Genomic DNA, 25744 nt, shown 5'->3' with positions numbered 1-25744 from the left:
AGAGGGGAAATACCATCCTACTAGTGAATCAATTTAAGATTAAAAAAAGGTAATTAGCTCCCACACAAAGACATTATCAGCTTTGACAAACATGCACTGCTTTCTGTGAACACACACGTGAAGCTCAATCTGCCATAAAAACAGGCAGTAACTCTCTAAGTGTCTCTGTGTGTAATGTAAAGCAAGTAGCATTAAGAAATACCATCAATCTTTACATATAGATACTCTATTCATTTGAACTATTTTTATTGTTTCATACTAATTTATAGATAGATAGATAATGTGCACGTGTTTGAAGTTAGCTGTATGTCAGCATGGATCCTTAAAATTGGTGTTAAATGAATAAAAACAACTGTATTTCCTCAGTTTTGTTGAAAGTTTATTTCATATTAGCAACACATGAAAGCATGCAGTTTGCATATATTCCAATCTAGAGTTTTTCTTTCCTTGGAGGGAAAATGGTTAAGAAAAGTGCATAAAGGTTTATTTATTTAAAACATACAGTAAGCATGGTAATAGTTCCTTGGCAATTAGCAATTACAAATATAGATATTTTTGATTTAAAAACATTTTTTTGTATTTCATTGGAAAATATCACCCGTCAAAAACAGAAAAACAAGGCATGAAAGCCACCAATGTAAGCAGAAGTTGTGCTAAAAAATACGGAATATACATTTCTCAACTTTAAAGAATAAATGGTTCCCTTTAGCTTTATGCTAACACTTTAGCATACACTGTGTCGAATCAAAGTGACGACTCTCAACCATCAGCTCGTAAAAACCGTGTTAACATCGTATGTAAACAGTCAACTCCGTAAATGAAAGTGTTATACATGACCCGCAGAATCATATACAGCATCATTGCCCCAGTATTTACCTTCTGTTAGTATTTCAGACGAGTATCTGCGCTCGTCTGCTGCTCGTTTATTTCTGCAGGCAGTCTGGAAAGGTTGTTCTTAGCAGTTCAAAACACTGTTACATTGTTGTCATATGTCATCTCTCAGCACAGAGTATGTTGAAGTGTTGGCGTGCAGCATCGGGGACAAAAATGGACAGTGGACACAGATTACACTTTGGTCCCAATGTTTCCGTCACTTCATGCGCAATCTCGCAAAAACTCAACAAATATTTAACAGATTATTAGAGACAGAGATTCTGGCCTGTAAAGAGAAAAGAAACAAAAACAACACAGTGGCTGCTGTTAGACAGAGACCAGGAGCTCCGCCTCTACTTGTTGCCACAGTCTGAGCAGAGGATGTCTTTGCCCTTGGCTATGAACGGCTTGTTGGACAGACTGAGGGAGCATCTCTTACAGTTGAAGCAGTATTCGTGCCAGGAGCTGCCCTCGTAGTTCACCACGTTCACTCCTTTACCAAAACCTGAGAGGAGAGGATACTAGAGTTAGTCATCTGTTATTGCCTTTACTTCTGCTCCTGCCTCAGCAGTAGCAGTTCAAATCCAATCTGGAAAACAAGTGAGCACTCGACGGCTGGGAATTTCTATTCAGACGTGCCTTCCCTTTTGTTTACATGGCGGTCATGGATTGTGACGAACTTGTAAAGTCAGGAAATGTCATGTGACTGTGTCGTATTTTGCATTCAGGTGGTTGCCAGTTGGTAAAAATCCTGTTTCTGTTTGCAGCCCAGAAATGGATGAATGGAACATGTAAAGATATAGTGTATATGTCCAACATTAACCTGGTTCACTGCTGATTTTAGAGTCACAGTTATGCTGTGAGGACGCATTTCAGGATACGCAAGTGCCTGAAAACCAAACAATTAAAGGCTGCAAAGGCTGTCATTGTCATTGTTTTTACCTTAACACGACCAACTCTTAATTACCTTGAACATTCAGGTAGTTAAGTTAATTCTCTTTCAGTGCTCTGATTTGTTTTTTTTCTTTGGTTGCAATTGGTATCATTTCAATTTCAATTATTTTGTTGTTAATGCCATTCTGTCTAATTGTGTTTATATCATCTTATTGTCATTGAGGACCCCCTTGAAAACGAGAGGATACAATTTAAGGAGTTAATTCTAATCAAGACATTAATCAAAACATGACAATTTATCCCATCTCTACCATCGGTCCTAAGATGATGTGAAGAGAAGATAAACCTAGTTACATTCAGCAGTTCCAGACCCTAAATAAGGGATTTGACTAAGTCCTGGTATAAAACATTTGTGCTAGGGGAACATGTGACCACACCAAAGATCTGTGAGGACTGTAGTCTCGGACCAACAGTTCTGGTCCCTGATAAAATGCTCAATGAGAGAAGATTGTATAAACTGATTGTGGATACTTTTTCTATATTGGTAGCTCTAACCGGCATAACATATCTTTATGTGCAGATTTCAGCCTCTGTATGCCTGAAACAGTTTTGTCATTTATATTTAATAACAACATAATCTTCAGTTTTAACTTGAAGCAACCTGTGATGGGGTTTTGGCAGCCGCAGCATTTCTTTGCCACAGAGCTCTTGTAGCAGTCGACGCAGAAGACTTGGTCCTGGTGGTTGGTGAAACTCGTGCCTGCCAGAGGCTTCGAGCAGGAGCTGCACACGAAACAGTGGCTGTGCCACGGCTGGTCCTGGTAGTTCACCCCTCCGGAGGTTATAGCCTGGAGACAGAGGGAAGAGAAGAAGAGTGTGTGAACGGTAATATTACCCCTAATGGTGTCTTCGATGCCACACAAGAATAAAGGGACTGTAAAAGAAATGCTTGTTCATAATGTTGCTTCCACCCTCTTAAATGTTACCCTCCCTTTACCTTAACAGTCTCCTTAATAGTTAAAAATGACATCATCATATATCATCATGTTCAGCTCTTGCTTTTAGGTAGAATGAGGAAGGTGGCGCTGTGGCCTGTTTGAAATTTAAAAAACAAAAAACCTTTTTGCAGCAGACGCAGTGTTTGGCAAACTTCTTGTCGTAGCAGGGGTTGCAGTAAGTGTCAGTTCCTTTGGAGAGGAAACTCTGCGATCCTATTGGTCGTTTACAGCTGCAGCAGGTGAAGCACTCGTCGTGCCACGAGTTACCTTTGTACTCCACACTCTCTGTGCCTGCAGCGGATGAGATTGGGGAGATATTAGGTCAGAGAAACTAGTAATGAAGTCAAACTGCCTCTCAGCATTACACTCAACTCGCCCATAGAGCTAAGTATGAGAAATTTGTCTTACCAGCGAGTATGGGTTTATAGCAGCCATGGCAGCGTGGAGCGTCCTCTCTGGAGCAGCACTTCCCACACATGATGCGGTCGTCCTTGGTGCTGAAGGGCTCCTTGGCCAGAGGCTTGTAACACTTGGTACAACGGAAACACTCCTCATGCCAGTACCGGCCCTTATGGCTGAGCTCCTGATGGGGGAAAGGGGAGTTTGACGTAAAAGGTAAACATTGTCAAACTGCACAGACCTGATAACAAATACGTGCAACGACAACTCAACTGCAGACTGACAACACGCACCTTTGACTCCACAGGGATGGGTCGATGGCACTCAGCGCAGGTGTTGGCACAGAACTTGGTGTGGCAGCGGACGCACACCGGCCTGCCTTCGTTGCGGACGAACCTCTTCCCCCCGAGGTCCTCCCGACAGTAGAAACAGTGCGAGCTGTCTGCCATCGTCACTCAGAGGGAGACTCAGACCTACAGCAAATAAACCAGAAGGAGAGCAAAGGTAAAAATCCAGCTGAAGAATCCTTCCTGAAATCACCACATAGGGGCGCTGTTGATGCACTTAGCGGGACTGACGGGAAAGTACAAGCAACCAGGTGTACATATCTGTGTTCCTGTGTGTCCGCCTGCGTGTTTGCACAGCATTCACGTCTTATGTACTCTTAAGTGTGTTATGATCCGGCTGACTCATACATCTTATCTCACACTTGATGAGCAATGTGTTGATATTGTGGTGTTACTAGTTTAACTTGAATAAAGGCTCCGAATACTTCCCATCACTGTCCATCTTCAAGTAAAACTGGATAAGCCTGTGACTGTGCCTGAATATTCAATTATAACTATGTGTGGAGTATAATCACATAACTGATTTCTCTCACAACATAGTCCCAAAGTCACTCTCCCTAAAATACAGCACATATAAACCTCCTAAACATAGAACCAAAATCGCCACGTTGATCGCCATAACTCCGATCACAGAGCTGTGATTACAGGGTCAGGATTTCAGATGGTAAACTCTACACGACAAAATGGCAAAATCACGGCAACACGAATACACAGACATGTGGAGGAAGAGAAGTCTGTTCACTCGGTTATTTCCCACATCAAGTTCACGCTGGCTGACCGTGAGGAATTCTCCTCAGTGGCTGTGCGAGCTGTGTGTATGTGTGTCTCCGCACAGTGAGGTGAACACATGAAGGAATGCCTGGTGACTAATGTGGTGAGAGTCTGGACCGCTGACAACTCTTTGACAGAAGCTACACACACACACACACACACACACAGACACAGACACACACACCTCTTACATGGACCACTCCCTAGCAGACCAACAGAACCACAAACTATAGCATCGGCCTCCTGGTCGGAGCGCCACAGACTCATAAGGAAGTTCTGGTTTTGGCACTGGGCTTATGTTACCACGAGTAAGCATTCAAATCCTCCCTCTTCTTATGACTTTCATTAAACTCACAGATGGATTTGTTAAAGGTGATTCTTGTTCTATTGCTTTGGGAGGGGAGACAAACTCGGGAAAATATGGTGAAATGTTTGTCTTTGTCGGTCCCAGGTGGACTGAGGTGGTTGTAAGCGGGCCGTCAGGTCCTGTAACGTGATCTTTATGTCAGAGACTTGCACTAAAAGTTGTTCCAGTTTTAGAAAACATCTAGAAATGGTTATGTAAAGGGTTTTTGGTTAAGGTCTAAGTAAAGATTTGGGAGGATGCTAGGAGTCATGACCTTCATACTTGTCCTCCCAGTCTCTCCTTTTTTGGTCTCCAACAGCTATTATACAACACACTGTATGAAGTGCCAATATTCAATGTTATAAGGGCTCCTTTCCAGTTCTGTGGTTCCAGTCAAAAAGAAATATTGGAAAAGTTTTGAGATCTATATCAACACAGATGAAAACATCAGTCCTGACCCTTACTCATCACCAGATAACCTCGTGTCCTCTGGCAGCAGGGAGCTAAACAAATGTACAAAATAAAAAAGCATCTGGCTAAAAATACTGCTACATTTATTTTTATGGTGAGACAATAATAAAAACTGAAAATGATGAATGTATAATTAAATCTGTTGATGCCAGAATTTGGTTGAAAAGGAATTTGAGTGAAAAAAGCCTCTAAAACAGCAATCAGAGCATCATTTTAACACATTTTTATGAGGGCAGAGAGGAATAGAAATCCATATACATTCAGTAGCTGATAGCACAAACATATAGTAAGTAAAAGAGAGATTTTAGCACTTAATGCTAGAGCAATTGCTTTTGTACTATTTCGTTTTTTAAGTCGGAGTCAGACCACTGACAGAGATATATGTCTGAGGTTAAAGGTGCTACTGTTAATTAAGTTGATGAAATAACTTCTTTTGCGGTCCTGTCTTCTCAGCAGATAATAAAGCTACAAACTGACACTGACGTCATGTGGCGCGGACATATATCTTCCTTTCAGCGACCTGCTAATTCATCACTTATCACTTATTAATGGAAAAACCAGTAGCCGGTTTATTTGTTGTCCTGGTGAGGTTACTCATCCATCTCCTCTAGAAGACAGCAAGTCAAGCCAGCCAAAGGCAGTGTCTGGTATTTACCCATTATCTTCTATTTTGCTTCCTGTCTCTCCCTAAACTCAGAAGAATTAATACTTTCTTCTCTGCGTGTTCTTTCCCTTGCACAGGTAAACTTGATGGAGATACTATACATGTAGCCCACAGCTGCATGAAGTAGTGTATAGGTCTAAGGCTGTAGAGCAGGCAGTAATAACGCTTCGCTACCAGCAGCATGAAAATGTTATCAGATTCAAGGCAAACAATGGCTGTCAGGAAGCGAGCCAGTATCCACACAAGTGGAAGAAAATAAATCAGGTTACAATGACGTCAGGCCGCTCTGAGGACAGTGTTGCTGCACGTCTTTACTTTGTTTTTCTGCAATAAATGTTCGCACTGTGTCACGGCACGACAGAGCATATTCATCATTTTCTTGTTGCCAAGCTGCCAATACAAAAGTCTTGTGTTTGATCGCCATGGAAACAGTTAACTGTGTTGCGCAGTCTAAGTCCAAGGACAACGCCATGTGTGCACTTATATTAATCACATTGTGGGGACATAAATCAGGTCATAAGGACACATCACGGGGACTGACTCACTTCCCATTTGGGGACAAAAACGTAGTTCTCACAATGTAAAACCATCACATCTTATGGCTAAAGCACATTTTAACCACTACATGCTCACGTCTACGTGCTTTACCCTACGTTCACATAGAGTAAAAGCACGGTCGTGGTTAAAGGATAAGACTTTATTCAGCATTACCCTTATCGTCAACGAAGCCACTCAAACAGAAGTACGTTGTGTTGTTGGAGACAGATAAACTACAGTGCCCATGTTCATGGTAATGAAGGAGCATGTCGCCCAGTGCAACGCTGTGCCTTATTTTAATAGTTTTAGAAGACAAATGAGTCCTGTGGCACAGAGGAATACGCGATGTCAGGCTTTGGATACACAGTACTTGCTAGCAGGATCAATTTATTGTTTTGATCTTTTCATGATATTTGTGTGTGTGTGTGTGTAGTCATGCAGTCTGCAGCCAGTCCGTTTAGAAGAATTCAGGTGTGCCAGCGATTTAGTCTTAAATTCTTCATGTCTTGTGCTTTTGCTCTGTGTTTTTTTTCTAACTTGTGTTAAAGTTTCAGCTACCTGACTAACAATTAGAGCTCAGTGCTGCTCTCGTGCGAAACCCCAAACCATGTGGTGTAAAACTAAAACAGAGAGGTGACATCATGTAATGTGGACAAGACGAACATCATGCACACATTTAAAACACATGGAGGACGGGAAAGAGATGGAGACGGCAAAATAAAGAAACAGAGAGACAGAGGAAAACAGCCGGAACAAACGCGACCAGACGGACTAAAATAGTGTGTATAGTGAGTGTCTGCTCATACCCACCATCTGTGTGTGTGTGTGTGTGTGTGTGTGTGTGTGTGTGTGTGTGTGTGTGTGTGTGTGTGTGTGTGTGTGTGTGTGTGTGTTGGCATGAGCTTATCGCCGAAGAATGTACTGGAAAACTGAGAAACAGGAAGTCTCCATCAGAACGGTGTAGTTGGCACGGTCCAGCCACACACACACACACACACACACACACACACACACACACACACACACACACACACACACACACACACACACTTCTCTAATGTACTGGCTATTACAGACCGTCTCATTAATGCCTACACATTCACATACCATACACCCTGGCTGAACTTGTGTTACATTCAGTGTGTGCTGCAGGTGGGACCTCGACTTCCATGCAGACTTTCCTTTGAAAACTCTCAACGGCTCTTTAATCATTGACCTGCTGTAGGAGCCAGGAGAAAAGGTCTCCTAATGGCACTTCCTGGTGGTTCAAAAATAGATTAGGGTTGGAACTCTGAATGGAGAAAATATTCATCATATTTTCATCTTAATCCTGAGTTGTGTGGATGCTTAAAAATGTCTCTTCAACTTGTCTGCTCCTCTTAATCTACGTTTTTCCCAGTGTAATTGTAATGTATCCATCCATCCAGAATAGGCTGCATCTGTTTGGATTGGATTGGATGAGCCATGAAACAATGATGCTGTGATGGTTTTACTCTAACACCCTCACAAGAGCAAACTAAAGAAAAATTAAATTAAAGCTGCAACTAATATGTTTGTGAAAATTTTCCATTAGAAAAGTTTACTCAGTCCAAGGCTTCAAACTTCTTGTTTTATCCCACTAATAGTCAAACCTAAAGATATTTGATTTCCAATCATAGAAAACTAAAAAATACAGCAAATATCAACATTTCAGAAGCTAAGACCAGTGGATTTTTGTCCTTTTTGCTTGAAAAATGACTTGCTTATCAATTGCATCATTTAACGATCTTTACTGCATTTTGCATCTTAAATTTTGTTTAAAGGGGAAATAATGTTCACCTGTCTAAAGTGACATTTCCTTTGTCGTTCAGAATGAAAGGAGAGACGAAATCCATCGTAGAAGAGGAAGGGATGCATCAACATCTGAACCACCCAAAGCCTCCAAAGACCAGGTTAGCCCTCTGCTCATTTGAATGGGGATAAAATGAGTTAATCGTGCAGCTCTTCTAGACTTTCCAACTGTTGTCAGACTGAACATCTCTCTCACGATGCAAGTCTATGGAAAAAGTTCTTTTCGGGCCCAATGGCACAACGTGGTGGATGCCATTGTTGTAATTACACAGATTGGCCACCATGTCTTCCACTAATCCTGCAGAACTTCCTGGGGACTCGGGCTGCCTTCATAAACAGGCTGCAATGTTCACAAACGAGGTGTCTGTGTTTCTATACAACTATCATAGACGTTAAGGCTTCTCTGGGGAATGTAAAAAATGACTGAATAAATGCTTTTTATTGTAAACTAGACAATTTTAACCTGCAGTCATAAAATGAGTCCATATAAAACCGTTATATCAAAACCTACATTAATCAGTTTTTTAGCCACTTTAAAGTGGAACAACAAGCTTATTTTCTACATAATATTGTGTTAGCAAACAGTTTCCTATTACAAAGACACAGAACAACATATTCAGAGTCATGTTTCTGGCCACCTGATTATTTACTGTTCTGCTAGCTTCACCAGCTCCCCGGGGAAATATCTGGCTTTCGCTGCTAAATGCTTCGCTACGTATCAGCTACTTTTCACTGACAGCTGCCTGCTGCAGTGGTGGACTATGACCCAAAACAATGAGCTGAAAGATGCTTAAAAAGGGCAGAACCGTACAGTTGAGGAATCATTTCCTGTGGGTTTGACATCGTTATTTGATCCATTTTTCATATAATAATAATTACAGCAGCTTTAAAGTTTGCTGACCCAGCTGCAGCAACATCACAGCGGGAGCGTTCCCACCCCTGATTCCAGTCATAACTCTCTCAAAAATAAATATACATGGGTATTTGAAACTGAGCAACGCGCAGCTAAACATTAGGACTCCACGTCAGCCAACAAAGAAAGATAATTGTTTTATGTGGTTCTGCTCGGCCGCATTCCAGACCGAGGAATAAAGCTGAGACAACAGATCTGAGTCGTGTAGGGTGAGGTCGAAGAAACGCTGCATGTCCCGCTACAACAGGACAGACGTGATGGTTTTACCAGAAGCTGTGACTTCAACCTTCCTCATTTTGTTCTGCTTCTCTTCACACACTCTTTCTGTTCCTGCCCTTGTCCTCTGTTCTCTAATTTCCTCCCCACTCAGTTCTTGATTCAGTAACTGAGATGTCTTTCAGAACAGAGCAGCTGACAAAACTAGAAGCCTTAAGCAGCAGCAATGTATGACCAATTTCCATTTTCATGAATATCAATGACTGTGTGTGTGTGTGTGTGTGTGTGTGTGTGTGTGTGTGTGTGTGTGTGTGTGAGGGAACTTTCCCCACATTGGCACCACAAAAGTCCTACTGAAGGTCCAGCGCTAGCGGTAAAATATAATTTTAAAATGATCTGATGGGACATTTAAAGCTGAGGCAGTTTATTTTTGGTGTCATTGGGAAAAAAACAACCATAATAACCTTTCAGCAGATTGTAATTCAGCTGGTCTGAGAGAAAACTAGACTTCTGCACCTCAAACCCAAACAAAGGCAGACAGATGTATAAATGAACACATTAAAACTCAAGTCAATATGGACAAAGTGTTTCAATAATGAAGAGAAATTTGTGACAAAGCTGCTAACTTCCTTATCCTGCGACTGTTCGTTTGCAGTTGTGTCATGTGTGTAACGTTATAACGACACCTCTTCTAATACATTTGTGGCTTATGTGTTGGCCGTGTTGAATGTTGCCAGTAGATTAGCTTCCTGCTAACCGTAACATTACCTAAAGGCTGGTAGCTGCGGCTAATTCAAGTAGTTTTAAATGTTTATGGAACGTTAAATAACGGCATCAGGATCACAGTCACGATCAGCAGGACCGAAGGACATCGTGAACAAGAGTGCAAACGTAACCTAGTTTGAATGTAATTTCTGACTTAAATGAGAGTTTACGCGCTACTAACACTTTAAGGTTTGCACCAGTTGAAATAGGCCCAACAGAGGCTTAAGTTCACGCTGAGGCCTTAGCAGGTGTAAAGTCCTCCGTAAAATAGCGGTTGTCATTGCACATCATTTTGAAAGGTGGGATAACTTGTAGGATGAGGAAGAGTGAATTATACGAACGCTTTTGCATCTGTAAACACGTTCTGTGTGATTACAGCGCTGAGGTACTCATGATGAGTCTGATTTATTCTCATGTGCAGAGATACAGAGACTTTATGCTGTTGCATACCGAAGTGTTCAAAGACGATTGGGCATGAGGAACAGCACGGTAATAAAAACTGCTTTAAGAATAATGCTCGTCACTGATTGGCCACAGAAAGTGAAAACGTCACTTTGTCTGTACATATTTTGGTTAGTGCGGACGAAACACCTGAGCAGCTAAGATGAACCTAACGTCTCATTGGTCGAACCAAATAGTTTAGTTTAGCTTAGCATAAACGTGAGGAAACAGCTTGCCTGGTCTAAAAGTAACAAAAAGGGTCTTCCAGCACCTCGGTCAGTTATCTTCTGTCCCACCGTCTCTCGTGTCTCCCAAATTACTAAACTATTTCATTAAATCGCAACATATCTGTGACATTTAACCATGTCATTAGTCGGACAGTTGCTGCCAGTTCTTCTTATAGGCGTCCACGAGGGCTTAGGTGCCTCAATATTATAGATATCCAGCTTTGCTAACTTCCTTTCACACACAAAGCAGCACAAAAGCTTTTTTCTCTGTGAATTTCACAAACACTGACTAATGTCAGCAAACCCAAGCAAATCACAACAGGCTCTTATGGCTGCAGGTCAAAGATAACGCACTGCCAAGTTTCTCAGTCAAAATCTGCTCCTCCTTCAAGGTGCCAGAGCGCTAAAACTGCAGAGCTCCATTCAGAGCTCCATTTAAAAAGTACTAAAAGTATAGAGTTTACCACAGGGGATCTATTGGAAGAAAAACACATTGCCTGAATCCCATTTCCCCGCTATCTTATTAAAGTCACAACAGGCAAAACATAACAGGGAGTTACCGTGGCATGAAGTCAGACAAATTGCATAAAGTTTTATGAGCCTGTGATGTATTTTATGGGATTGAGCTCATGGTAATTTCTTAAGCATGCAGGCACCAGCTTCAGATCAAACTAGAAACTCCCTACGGCCGTCTGGTGTGTGTGTGTGTGTGTGTGTGGCAGCGAAAGGTCAGTCACACACATGGGTCTTGGTTTTCTTACCGTCTGTAAGGCTACAACACTGTGATTACTTCCACATGAACGTGAAAATCTGCAACATTTACAAGCCTATATGCAAAAAAAGTGACATTAAAATGATCTTTTATTCCAGTTGCAACATACGCGAAGGCATAATTTCACAATGTCCAACACGTTTCCTTCTGTAATCTCACTAGAAATGTTCTCCTTCCCTTTTTCAGCCTTACTTCGGCATCAATTAATGGAGAAATCAGCATTTGTCTGACCATTTATCAATAATCAAGAGTTTTGTACCTGGTTCTTTCAGGGTCACAGAACATAATCCCTCATATGTGATCTGTTACATCGTAAATGTGTGTGTTCTTGTATTACTGACTTACGGGGTGTCAGAGTGTGGGACCACAGTGTTTTGCTGGATCCCACTATTCTAAACTATGTTGTTATTGATAAAACTAATTATTTGTTTGGTGATGGTTAAGGTTATGGTGAGGGTCAGGGATAGGTTAGTGTCCCCACATAGATAATGACGTGTGTGTGTGTGTGTGTGTGTGTGTGTGTGTGTGTGTGTGTGTGTAAGGGACAAAGAGGTCAGTTGAGGGACATATGAATCTTGAATTGACTCCACAACTGCTTTCAGTATATCGGTAACACTGAGGCCACATGCACCACTTGCATGGACACACACACACACACACACACACACACATATGTTTAATTGCCTCATCCTACCCTTAACCTTCACCAAACAAATATTTTGACACTTTTACTTTTGTCAATAACAACAATATAGTTCAGTCCCAATGGGGTCCATCCAAATGGCCCCATAAAACACCGTGGGCCCCACATTGTGGGTGCTCGGTCAGTTCTCTGGCCCCACGATGTCTGTAATTCAAGAACACACGCACACATAGAGGACAATGAAAAATAGCAGTACAGGAATTTTAATTGACCACTCAGATGCATTTTTTAGCCTCAGCGGTTCCATCACTGGGTGAAAAAAAGGAGACTTCCTAACTGGAAACAGATTTCAGGAGCTGCCCGGGCTTCCACAAGTCAGCATGTAACTGTAGCTCACACACACACACACACACACACATACACACACACACTTACAAAGACAGACAGACAGACAGACAGCCAACGCCCCAGACAACTTTAAGACTTGTTTCCTCTCCGGAAATCAAAAACGCAGCTTTGTAAGTGAAGTGTGTGTGAAATGATGAGCTGTGTGAAGGAGGAGGATGGTTACATGCTCCTGAACATCTGCTGGTGGGACAGTCTGCGTGAAGGTGATCGGCTTCCCATTAAAATCAATAACTTTTGCAGCAGGCACGTATTAGCAGCGGAATAATAAAGGTGCAGTGTCATATAACAGAATCCTGCATATTCAAGTGCAAACAATAAAACTTTCCTGCAGTAGGTGGTCGGTTCGGTGAAACCAGGTTCAGGTTCAGGTTCGGTAGTAAAGCAAACAGCGGTGTCCCTCCGCCAGCTTACCGGGCTCAGGCTGATGTTTGCGGCCGTGATCTCTGAGCTTGAGTGGGAGCAGCGGACCTCCGCTTCACCGCGACCCTCACGGCGTAGAAATACAGCGATCTGCGGCGGCGTCAAGCTAGACGCAAACAACCAGGCACAGACCGGAAATGAAGCGTGTGGCCTTAAAAATAAAAGTGGCGGCGAGGTCCCGAAAAGAAGCGGGGTGGATTTACTTTCAAAATAAAAGCGAGCCTGACGTTTGGAAGTGATGAGTGGTCAGTGAATGCGACTTTAGTTTACTATGTGAAAAATACCGGCTGTTTTATTTACTAATGTTAGTGGTACCCATACATTATGAGCTGTTGTCATAATAATTTTATGGAAAATAGAATAAAGCAGAAAATGAAATAATTTAGTTTCAAGGTGGATATGGGACAGACATTAACAAGGCTCACCTCCAGTGTCCTCTCTGACCAGGGACCATCATAAGTTACCGAGTAATAGACACAAGAACTATGTTATATCATTACTTTATTGCTGTCTTGCCAATATTAGTAAAATTACAATTTAGAAAGTATACTGCACTTGTTTGAAAAAGATTTTATCTCAATGCCCACTTATTCCTGGGCTTTCAGTTGTTTCTCACACTCTTCTTCAGCTTTTGGCGCTCTTGCAAATTGTACTTGAGTGTCAATACACAAAGTAGGGATTTTTGAAGAATGAGTGATTGAAGAGACCTTGAATTACGTAGCCTAATGAGTAGGTTTAATTAAGGGACAGCATCATTTGAAAGAGCAGAGACGTGTCATTTTCAACAACTGTTTTTATTTTCTTCTAGTACACTTGTAAGATGTCTGAGGAGACACTGTTAATAAGTTCAGGACTACACGGGGAAGAAAATCTATTAAATCTGAGATTATTTCCCGCTCAACAAAAAGTTCACAGTTTAAAAACATTCACATACAGACCTATTGCAGGTGTACTTTTCACAAATATTAACAGTTTCTACGAATAGTAGAAACAAACATGTTGAGATTTATAGTTTTAGGTGCGGTCGCTATTGTAAGATTACAACTTTTTCTTCAAATACCCATATAAACAAAATGTGTTTTTATGGTTTTATGGTTCTGTTACATTTAAACAATAAATGAAAATCAAAGGGGACAAAAAGAAGCAAATTCACTCACATTCATATCTCTGTATGATTATGCCAAAACTCAAACCTCATATCCAGAATACTGCTTGAAGATTAAAAAGACAACGTGTGTGCAGTTAGACAGAATTAAAAACAAACATTTCCACGTTGTCCACGAATGTGAATTTGATCAGGAATTAGTTTTTCTACCACGGTTATAAAAATTGGACCTGCTCAGCAGAGAAAAGGAGAAACAGGGGTCTCTGCTGGCCGAGGAGACGCCTCAGTGGAAAGTATCTGTCGCTGAGGTGGGAACAGGACAGACATGGAGCCTCCAGTGGCATCTTCACCTTGACCTCACTGGCAAATAAGAAGCCTAAAATAGGTCCCAAATTCTTTCATTTTAAAATACACATCCTTTTTGATAAAGCAAACATTTTCCATAAGTACCCTGTTCACAAAACGATTATGTCCAATAAAATATTAGTGCTATTTCCCCATTAATGAAAGTAGTGTTTTAGTTTGAGCTCTTTCGGGTTCTTCACCTCTTGAATACATCAAAAACAAATAGTTACACAGCAGTCACCTAATGGCCTAATTACACTGAGAATACAGTATTCAACAGCAGTCAGAGGGTTTCGTGTCATATAAAAACCAAGACAGATCATCTTACTGCACGTTAGCAAATCAAAATATGTACAAATCTACATTAATTGAATTTTTAAATAGGCACTTTGATTCGAAACAGTTCAGCCAGCCCTCGGTGTCATCTTTGATGATACAACATGGCAGTTACTTTTTTTTCTGTTTGTTTTGCTTAGAAAGAAAATTAAATGATGACGAAAAACCCAGGAAACCGACACTAGCCCTAATAACCACATCAGTAGATTTGGACAGTTTCATTCTGACATCAGCCAAACACACACACACAGAGTTGTAAAATCCACGCACGAGGAAGCTCTAGTTTCCAAGTATAAAGTAGAAGGATCTGCTACAGTACGGGAAGGAGATGTTTTAACATGCACACATGGTAAAGAATAAATATCCACCTCCCTCGTTACTTCCCTACAGTAGAACGCATCTTGTGTGGGCTGAGTCGTAAAGTTGTTGTTTTTTCAGGAAACGGTGTTAAACAGCAGCCTTTCACCACTGAGCAGTCCTATTTTTGAACAGGGCAAGATCATCATTAACGTCACACAACAAAACAATAAATAAATAATAAATAAACCCCCCAAAAAACATATAAATAAATCAGTTTTGTTAAATAAATAAGTAAAAAGACTGATCAAGAAGAGAGGAGGCAGGCAGTACTGAGATTATAGATAGTGGAGACGCTCCTGGATACTGTTGTGGAAGCAGTTTGGGTTTTTTGGGGGGGTTTTTGGACCAATAGTATCATCTCATAATCTTGTTTCAGAACGTGTTTGTGTCTTTTAAAATCCAAAACTCCCACTACTGCTTCCCTCGCAGATCTGTGAACTGTGAGAGGGAGGAAAAGATCCCACACACTTCCCAGTCTGTGGATAGATAAGTAAGATTAGTAATGTAGTTGAAACGGCTCTTTAGCAGCGCTGAACGTTACTAAGTGGTACCGGAGTAAAGTGAACTGTCCTAAAAGTGAAGTTACTGCAGGTCATCTTACTAATACCTGAAGGAAGCTAGACACGTACAGGTCCTGTTGTCAGGAGCAACGTCGCCACAGAGGAAAGCGTAAACTGCAAATGAGATGTTGAGGGACGGCCCCATACGGCCGCAGGCAGCTGGAGCTTTTAGAGAGCGTAGATAACAGCACTGGCATATCACCACTGTAGTACAAATACTACAGCGCCACTGTTTAGCTTCCTCTAATGGTGCATTTTAAGTAACCTTTAGACTTGAGGTGCGCTCGATTTACAGTACCTTACCTTACATGTAGTGCCATTCACATTCAAGATTACAGTAATCCAACGAAATGGGGAGTTTAATCGAGCACGCCTCAAGTTTGTCACAAAGCTGAGAGCATTTTGAAACCATGTGAGGTGGTCCTGTCAACATGGGACTTCAATCTGACTCATACCGTAAAAGCAGTTTGTCATTTCAATCTAAAGATCAACAAACTGTTATTTTCTTGTGGAATCAAATTAGAGGATTTGTGATTTTTGAAGCTGAAAACAACAGACTGTGTCCCGACAGTGCGAGCCTTCTTACAGTCTGTGTCTGCGAGGGTCGGAGCGTGGCGGCGAGGGCGGCGGGGGCAGGGTGACGGTGGTCGGGGGCTCCACTGGATCATCCATGGGTAGGACCAGACGGGTGCCCCTGATGGCCACTTCATGTTCTGCCAAGGCGAGCTCGTGATCCAGGCCTTCGTCCAACGGGCCGCCCCCGGTGCTGGAGCGCTTGTGGTTGACGGTGCGGGATCCGGATGCGTCCGTGCTGACGGTGACGTCTGCGTACATGGAGCTCACGTTGGCGTCGTTCAGGATGAAGTCAGAGTCGTCGTCGTGGAGCTGACCTTCATTCTGGTGCGTGAGAGGGAAAAGAGAGAGAGGGATGGAGGGGGGGGGGGGGGGGGGGGGAAGGAAATGAAGAGATGAAGATGAACAAATACAGATAAATATAATCACAGGAGAAAAATGCAAATGGTCACAGAGACGTCGCTCTACCTCCAAATTTCAATACATGTTTTTTTCAGGACTCCTAATTCATTGATTCTTTGAGTAGGACTGCTGCTTTAACTGTATTACATTATATTGTATGTCCAAACCTCATAGGCCTGTGGGCTGGTGAGGCATCGAGCCAGCGGCCCACAGCAGGCAGGCAGAGTGGCGGTCAGAGGAGGGCCGCTGTGGGTCAGCAGGGGCTTCAGGTAGCTAGAGAACAAGGTCTGTCAAGGACTAACTGAAAAACTCTGTATCTTTAGTACTTTGCAAAGTGTAAGCTTGTACAGAGAGATGAGGTAACAGTACATTTCTTACAGTTTGTAAAGAGCACCCTCTGGTGTCCAGAGGGTGAATCCAGCACCCACACTTGTGAAGACATGATCTTAAATGTGATTCATGGCTCAAAGGATACTTGTGGTCAAAGTTGTACCAGATCCTGAAGGGCCAGGCGCTCTCATGTTTGGTGTTCCTCCGCTGTGACCCATCCAACACCCCTGATGTCTGTAAAGTGGAACATATTTCATCATTTTCTACTTAGGGATCGCAACTCCACAATACAACCAACCAAAAAAAAGAACTAAAATATCAAAAACAAGAGATTTTCATCTGTGCTAATCACTTACAGAGGCTTCTTGATCCGAGTCCACACCCACCCTGAAAAACAAAAGGAATCAACAGTGACTTAGTAGAAACAGATTCGATAGAGGGGAAGAAACGCATACAAACAGATTCCCAGCCTCACGGTATGCTCATGAAGGACAGCATGGGCATGGTGCCTCCCCCACAGATCCAGACAGTGAAGAAGACAATTAGGAGGGTGGTTGAAAACATCATCTGCCGGGCGTAAGTTGCTGTGTCTCGGATAGAGAGGGCGAAGGTCATCGCCCCACGCAGACCTGGAGGAGACAGAGCGAGAATGAGAAAAGCCAAAAAACTAAGCTTGGCTTAATGCTGCCGTTCTTCGGCTCTTTTTTTTTCCTAACTATCTTACAGCACATTTACGCTGATGTAGGTGCTAATGCTAGTCAGTTATCTTCAAACATCGAAACGTTTGTTAAACGTATTCAGGAGTTAATTCTGAGAAAACAGTCAAGTTTGAATTTAAAAAGAAATGACCCTGTGCAGACATGTAGGGGGATTTCTGTTATTAGCCAGTTTCAATAGAAAATGTCAGCTGACGTTTGGGCTGTTATTCATAACAATACTGTATCTGAGTGGGAGTGTTGTTGCTCTCCAAAGAAGAAGCACATTGTTATCGATGGCTGAGCTAATGGTTTTTAAACTAGGCTTGGATCTACGCAGTTTACAGCTATGACGTGGTTTAGTCATTTTTGTTTCAGCCTGAGAAACATTTAGAACTCCTCATCTTTAAACACAAAATTGGAGAGCACAGAGTTGACAAGCTCCGAACCTGCAAACATCATAACGTGCTGAAAGTTAGATCCGATCTTGTTCTTGCGGCCCAGGTTGAGTAGGAAGGACAAAGGGTAGATGTTTGCCGCCCTGCCCAGAAACACCGCCAGCTACACAACACAGGAAGGTCAAGGAGAGCACACGATGCAAAGTAACACAGTACAGGCGAGCTGGGATGGAAAATAATTGTGGGTAGATGGCAGGAAGTCCTATCTCATGGCTGACTAATCTGTGTTTGCTAGTTCTGTTCTTCTTAGGTTCCCTGAAGCACTGAGTAACTTATTATTAAATGCATATACCGCATGAATCCACTGTATCATCGAGCTTTGATTAGTTTATGTGGCTCATTACTGCATGTCAGAGTAAAGGATACAAAGGCTCCAATGATGAACAAAGGGTTGAAGACGTGTGACTGGAAGGAGAAGAGAGTCAGACCCATGTAGGAGAAGATGAAGTTCTCTGCCAGGAAGTTCAGCAGCTCAAACAACTGAAGGGGAAGAGACAAAATAAACAATGTCAACAAACTGCATGATAAGTTAAACAGAACAATAACTCCCATTGCATGCATGTCACTTGGGACGCATGGCATGATGGGAAAGTTTCTTGTAAACTTTGTGTGCATTCACGTTGGTCATCAGGTGACTCGTGTTAATGCAAAATGTTAGCTGTATTATTAGATTTAGAGATTTACACATCGAATATGTGCTTTACATTGTTAATTTAGACACATAAAACTTCAAAAATGTTGTTGCACACCACAGGATCTTAACGATACCACTACAAAAGGAGAAAGGATCAAAATTCAAGTAAGATTTCTAACTAAGTACAGTGGTTGCAAGTACCCTCAGTGTGCAGGATTTGTAGTTCTTTCTTAAAAACAGTTTACAATATAGGAAAAACATGATTAGCGTACTCGTAGGCAGTAAATATCTGTACTACTACACAGTATTTCTCAGCCATATTGTCATATAAGTGTGTAGCTTTCAGAAAAACGTGATTTGAATGGTAATGGTATTTGCCATGTTGAACATCTGTCACACCTGCGATAGGGAACTGACCACACGCAAGTACAACCCACGAACTGAAAGCTGTTCTCATATACAGTGTAAACCCTCCCAAAGTGAAAACTGTGATAAGTGATGTATTTGCATTCTTTAATAATAAAGTTATTCCCTTTCATGGGCGCAGGACCCCTTAAAACCAGACGACATAAAAACTATCAGCTTAAGTTAGGACTTTCTCATGTCTCACTGGGATTTATATGCGTGGTGCCCACGTATTTGTGGTAGGAAACTAAAAGTGCAGTTACCACAGCTGTATCGTGACATGCCATTAGTTCAACAGGAAGTGTGATAAGGTTTTAGCTCTATGATAAAATATATCTGGTAACTAGAGCTTGCTCTACATTTTTGAGGTTTGCCAGAGTTAATTTGTTAATTTAATAATGTTCGAACATACGGTACTCCCCCAGGGGGGAGGGAGAGGGGGAGAGGGAGAGAGAGAGCAAACGTATGGACAGATGTGAAGACATCATTTGATCATGAAGTCTAATGTAACTGCGTCATTTTAAAATGACTAACATTATCAGCGGATATCCTGAGTACAACTGAGTACATCCTGCTAGGTCACTATCTCCACACACAGGACCTTAATGTAAGAACATTCAGTCTGGGTTTTCAGGCCCTCAAAAGCACTCAAACTGAATTTCTCATGATTTTTGTCTTGGAGTTGTTACTAATAACGTAACTTGTCTATCTCTGTCCTCCTCAGTCTCACGGCTGCTGTTGAAACAGATTGACACGAGCTCAGATCCTTGTCTCACCCGTCAGAAACATAGTAGTTGTCATCACGTCTGTCAACTCTCTGCAGTATATAAATGACTATATAAATGTAAAAAGCACGGATTTTTCAAAACACCCTGATGGGCGGGTCAGTGTTTTTTAATACCCACACTCACCTGACCCATTAGGAGTTCTAATCCACACAACCCAACCCACAAAAACAGCAGTTTGTCAGCCACCCGACCTGCAAACCAGCAGCTTTATGTATCATAATGACACAAATGTCAGGACAGAGACAACACTTCAACTGAGCACTCCGGCACTTTCCTGTGTGGGTGGGCCCGTGCATCACAAGGCGACACAATGGAATAAAGTACAAAAGATGTGATTTGCATATCACCTGTTTGGTCCTGTCCTGAGACTCAGGGGAGAGATTGTTGAAGGTGTAGTGAGCCTGAGTGATCCCACAGAACAGTACAGCTACTACACCTGAATAAAAACACAACCTAATGTCAATCTTCCTGAAAACAATCATGTTCAATGGCATGAACAATTCAAATATACATTAATATACACAAAATATACTTCTGACAACAACTATGGTGAAATGTATTACAATTTTCTGAAAAATACAATAAAAGAATTACAATACGAGGAAACCATGATGTGAAAAAGAACACTCAGTTGTATAAACAGGTAAAGAGCCTGTGTCGTTGGCTAATCCTCTGTTTTTTAGAATAACATGTAATATGTGCATCCATTACAGTTACAAACTAAAAAAAACACTTTCTATTGATATCATGCAGCTTGTTTCAGTTAGTTTGATGATTTCATGTGCCCTTGTGTGAATGACTCGTCCTTCTTGCGTTAACTGGGCATTATTTGTCAAAAAAAAACAAAAAAACCTAAGGCAGCTAAAAATGGCTGGGTGCTTGAGTAAAGATCAAAACTGTTTACTAAAACTAGATGAAAACTAAGAACAAGCAAATTACTAAAACGTTACTGTAAATGTCCCTGTTGTGGGACTAATAAAATAATATCTTATCTTAGGAATATCTTTCTTATTAAAAGTAAGTACATTTAGTGTGCCAAAATTCACACTGTTTAAATTGCATGTGTGAGCGCTGCTATAGGTGTACCTGTGAACCCGCAGGCCTCAGCCAGTAGAAAGGTGCTCCAGGACATGAGAAAAAACAGAGCCGTCTCCAGCAGTGGGAAGTCCCTCAGCTTAGTGAACTTGGTCACGTGATAAAAGCTGGAGGTCAAGGAGCAAAACATGTGGTGGCACATTTACAGTCAACCTGCAGCACTCCTCCATGACAACAGAAACATGGACTTGTCCTGATGTAAGTGATCACTGTTCTATCTTATCGTGCAAGGGCACAATTCAGGCTTAAACAGCTTTTCAGGTTCTAAGTCATATGATGGTTAAACAGCAGCAAGTTGATGAATATAAATGAAAGGATATGAATGCGGTCATGACTCCAGTGGCCACCCCGAGAGCAAAGGATCCACTGAAGACGCCCAGGAAGATGCCAAAGGATTTCAGCAGGGCCATTGCCTCAAAGCTGTGGCTGTTGTCTCCAGCAGGCTGGTACGCCACAATAGAGCTAAAGTGCAGATAGACAGAAAGTGCACAAATAAAACCACTTACAATGAAAAAGGAAGTTGAAACTTACTAAGTATCCAGGAATAGGAGCCAAAATGTTAAACACTCGCTCGCATAAAGACAAAAAGAGAGAGAATTTCAAGATGAAGTCAGGCATCAAATCAAAGCTGTAGCAACCCAAATCCAATGATGGCTGATACTATCAGCGTGGTGTTTGTGTGGTTTTGTCTAAATTTTGATTTGATTAAAAATGGCGACAAAAGCTTCACAGACATGAACTGGAGTTGGGTTTTACAGTCATAAAAAAAGGGAGGAAGTTCGGGTCTGGCATGCTTAATTCTAATTGGATCTTGGATCTCTCAACCCCATTTGGTTGATATCCAATAAGAGTACTCATAAGCACAGAAACAGCCAATTCAGGTGCTACACCTTTATGAGGAGTAGTGCCCAAATTATGCCAGGATCAACAAAGCAAATCACCAGCACTAATATTCACCAGTAATAAACCTTTTACACATGTAGTTTTCTGATCATTTGCAGAGCCTATAGAGCATAGAGAAAACTGAAAAATGATACAAGGGATGGATATGAAGGGGATGCAGTGGCAGCAGGGTGTAGGGGAGGGCGGTGATCATCCTAATGGGCTGCAGGTTCAAAGCTATGTTCTAAGTAAAATATCTGCATCACATCCACTGAGTCGAGATGATCAACTTCTAACACTATAACTCTGCCAGCACCACCACACAAACAGCCCACCCACCGCGGGGTCACCGTCTGGTTTTCTCCCAGCCAATCCTCCGCCCCCTCAGGCCAGACTGTGCCATTGTCTCCTGGGGAGAGCACAGCTCCAGCCCCCTGCCTACCCTGCTTCTCCAAGCGGAGGAGAACACTGGATACGTACGTACAGGTAGGCGATGAATGACACGGATGGGTGAAGGAAGGCAAGCAGTGAAATGACAGGGACTGAAGTTAGTATGATTAGTGTCCATTTATGTGCAGTGTACAACACAAAAACCTGTATTTGTCAAATGACAGTTAGCATCATTACAGAGTAGGTCATTGACACAGAACTAGAAATTGAAGGTAGATCTGTCTTAAAATAGTAGTCACACATGTACATTTCAAGAGTTATTGGTCACTGTTATTTATTTCTACTGCCTGTACTGCACAGTCCTCTCTGTTAAAATTAATTAATAAGTTCAGCTGAAGTTCATGTGACGCTCAAACCATTGAGAGTCAGACAAGCAGGTATCTTCCCAAAACTTTGCAAAAACATCTTTGATTTATCCAACTCCGACAGCTGGAGCCTCACATGAGCTTCAGCTGAACGTAGTACTCTGCTATGGATTTCTGGCCGCCATCACCTCTTTTAGAGACAGGAAGGTAGGAAGGGATTTAATCATGGCAACTACCGACTCTTGAAATGTGCATATTGTTGCTGTGTGGGCTGTGTGTGTATACATTTCTGCAGCGTGTAATTAATGCTTACGAAGAGAGGACGATGGCCACAGCATCGTTGAGGACACTCTCCCCAAAGAGTAAAGCATACAGGTCCACATCTACCTTTAGTTCATTGAAGATAGCCAGCACTGTCACTGAAACACAGAGGAGAAAAATAAAACAATTAAGTATAAGACACAAATACTGTACAGCAAGGCAATAGCACAGAAAACCCACAAACTAACAGGCCGTTTCTGTCCAATAATAAGGTCTCACATTGCTTTCATAATATACATACATAGTATAGACATTAAGTAAATGTCGGACTGTGGACACTATGTTTTCTGGCACTACCTACCTGGGTCTGTTGCCGAAACGATGGCCCCAAAGAACAGGCAGTCAGTAAAGAAAAAATCTCCCCCAAGCTGCCCCACAACTTTCATGAAGGACACAAAGCCATACATGATCAGCCTAGGAGAGAAAGAAATGTAAGGCATACTGGTAAAAACAAAAACAAAAGAACAGCACTTTCTCATTAATTTCAGCAGTGACTCACCCAATAACAAAGCACGATATGACTGTTCCCATGAAAGCATAAGCTAGGATGGAGCCGATGTTTCTGAAGAAGTGTCTCTGAAACAGACAAGAGTGCAGACTTATTAAAACAGAGGCAGGGACATCATAATAATAATCATAAAAAACTATTTTAATAAGTATATAAACGTATGCTGCATGGCATTATACTATAGAGAATAAAAAGACCTATTTTTAGATGTAATTTGTGAAAAATCTCAGTCAATCATTTACATAATTATGGATCATTAGTCCCTTTAACCCTCTTACCCTTTTCAGACTGTAACCAGCGTGGAAAATGATGGGAGGCAGCAAAATGTTGAAAAATACTTCTGGGTCAAAAGTCACCTGCAGACAGTAGTAGTGAGTTAGACAGTAAGAGGTTATAAATACATTTTCAGGAAGTGTTGAACCTGAATCTTTTCAACGTCCATAGTATCTGTGTATGAAATCTAGTAAATTAATATTATTTATCGTTCATAGGCAGTGATTATATTTGGACATATGTTTGTAGAGGTTGTTCAACACACTATGTGCAGTCACACGAACATAAGTCAACTGTAATTAATCACAGAATTTGAGAGTTCTCATCTCAAACAGTTACAGGAAAACACTTTCGCATTTATCCATAAGCCTGCCAGATGGTTAGTTCATATGCTGGGTGTGACATCGAAAGCAGCCACTTGCACCCTCCACTCAGTCCTCCATCTGTTCATCCCCTTGCCTTTCTCAGCATCTCGTCGTCCTGCACTTGGTGACCTTTGCCTCGGCTGACTTCCCCCTTCAGAGTGTACTCGTAGAATCGCCCGCTGACGTTGACCAGCAGGGTAGCAGGACTGGCGTTGACGGCACAGCTGAGGATCACGTCGCTCATGCTCTGGGGGACATGGACACCGAATCGAAGGATCACACCCACCAGCAGGCCTTCAGGGAGGGGAGAGGAGAGGAGGGGAGAGAGGGAGTGAGGACAAAGCCGTTAGCCAGGGAGCTGTGGTCAGTAATAATAATAATTATATGATTATTATATAACAACAGATTTTTTTGTAACACTTTTCAAAAACAAGTCCACAAAGTGCTTCATAGACAGCATAAAAAAATCCAGTTAATAAAAATGTGTCTTTTAAAGTAGGACACTGGGGTTGCTTGTCTGATTCATTGTGCAAATACAGTGAGGTTCTATTTAAAACACCGACTATTATTTGGGTGTGCTAAATGCTTTAATTAGATTCGGGTCTTACGAAAAGAAATACAAATATTAATTGGCCCAAGTTAACTACTCTGAAAAGGATGGACTTTATTGGAAAAAAATGTCTACTTAGCAGATTCATCAAAGAAAATGATTGCAGGTATCTAACAAGGTAAAGATGGTGATGCGTTTAATATCATGTATGTCGAGCCGTTAGCAATATTACCTTATGCTCTATTGTTAATTTAACATCTGACAGAAGACACGCTGTAAGAAAACAACCCCACCATTATAATATTTAATATTTAATATCGATAGTACATAATACGAGATATTTAATATCGCTTTTGAACACCCCTGCGTACCTTGAAACCTGAGAATAAGCTGTCAAATTAGCTTACTGGTTAAGTTTGAGGAGCTAACAGCATCGCAGCCAGCTAGCTTAGACGCTGACTGACATTCATGCTAGCTGAAGTCTTACCATAGATCATGGCAAGTCCTGTTTCGTGCAGGAACCTAAACCGCCGGTGTTTGAACAGCCATATGGTTAAAATGGTGAGTGTTAAGAGCATTATGAATATGAGGAGATTGGCACTGTCCTGTCGGTGGCTTTCCTCAGCCATCCTCTCTGTTGCGACGTTGTCCATCGCACTGCTCTCGCCTTGGCTCCCGACGAGCGAGAAAGTCAACAGAAAAGGCAGCAGCGGGAGCGCTTTCGACGGTTTAACGCCAAGAAAGCGTCTCGGTGTGAATCCCATTGTGGCTGTCTGTGAGACGGTTACATTGGTGGTTTAATTGGTGTCGGTGTCGGTGGGAAAACAGCGTTACTGCCTGGACGGGAATCGGCGAGATGACAGCAAATGACACCTTCTTCCGCAGCCGTTATCAAAACACAGAGACTTCCGGTTCTTCAAAATAAAAGTCCCCCGTGACTAGTGGCGGTGCTGACACCTACAGCGACCCATCAAGGTGTGTGGAGGCTGAGGTTTGGTGTCCTGAAAAGATGAAATCCATTCTAACTATAGGCTAAAAGTAAACATAAATAAGCTGAAAATAAGACGCA

The 25744-nt window shown here is 41.9% G+C and overlaps 2 protein-coding genes across 2 annotated transcripts; both read right to left on the bottom strand.

Annotated features, from left to right (window-relative positions):
* Window positions 1–367: 367 nt before the first annotated feature.
* On the bottom strand, window positions 368–13015 carry LOC139212644 (four and a half LIM domains protein 1-like). Its single transcript, XM_070843120.1, has 6 exons — window positions 12927–13015; window positions 3458–3637; window positions 3174–3348; window positions 2887–3056; window positions 2429–2615; window positions 368–1378 (listed from the first exon to the last, which is right to left on the bottom strand). Exons 2-6 carry the CDS (start codon window positions 3611–3613, stop codon window positions 1227–1229), a joined length of 840 nt encoding a protein of 279 aa, XP_070699221.1. The 5' UTR covers window positions 3614–3637; window positions 12927–13015; the 3' UTR covers window positions 368–1226.
* Window positions 13016–13744: 729 nt separating this feature from the next.
* On the bottom strand, window positions 13745–25521 carry LOC139212645 (sodium/hydrogen exchanger 6-like). Its single transcript, XM_070843121.1, has 16 exons — window positions 25163–25521; window positions 24220–24419; window positions 23766–23843; window positions 23479–23555; window positions 23281–23393; window positions 22972–23077; window positions 21337–21483; window positions 21013–21113; window positions 20274–20362; window positions 18466–18579; window positions 18091–18202; window positions 17422–17575; window positions 17303–17333; window positions 17092–17180; window positions 16784–16889; window positions 13745–16538 (listed from the first exon to the last, which is right to left on the bottom strand). Exons 1-16 carry the CDS (start codon window positions 25437–25439, stop codon window positions 16224–16226), a joined length of 2109 nt encoding a protein of 702 aa, XP_070699222.1. The 5' UTR covers window positions 25440–25521; the 3' UTR covers window positions 13745–16223.
* Window positions 25522–25744: the final 223 nt, after the last annotated feature.

This window comes from Pempheris klunzingeri, chromosome 14 (assembly GCF_042242105.1).
Source record: "Pempheris klunzingeri isolate RE-2024b chromosome 14, fPemKlu1.hap1, whole genome shotgun sequence".
Taxonomy (NCBI): Eukaryota; Metazoa; Chordata; class Actinopteri; order Acropomatiformes; family Pempheridae; genus Pempheris; species Pempheris klunzingeri.
This window is presented reverse-complemented; position numbering and strand designations above follow the sequence as displayed.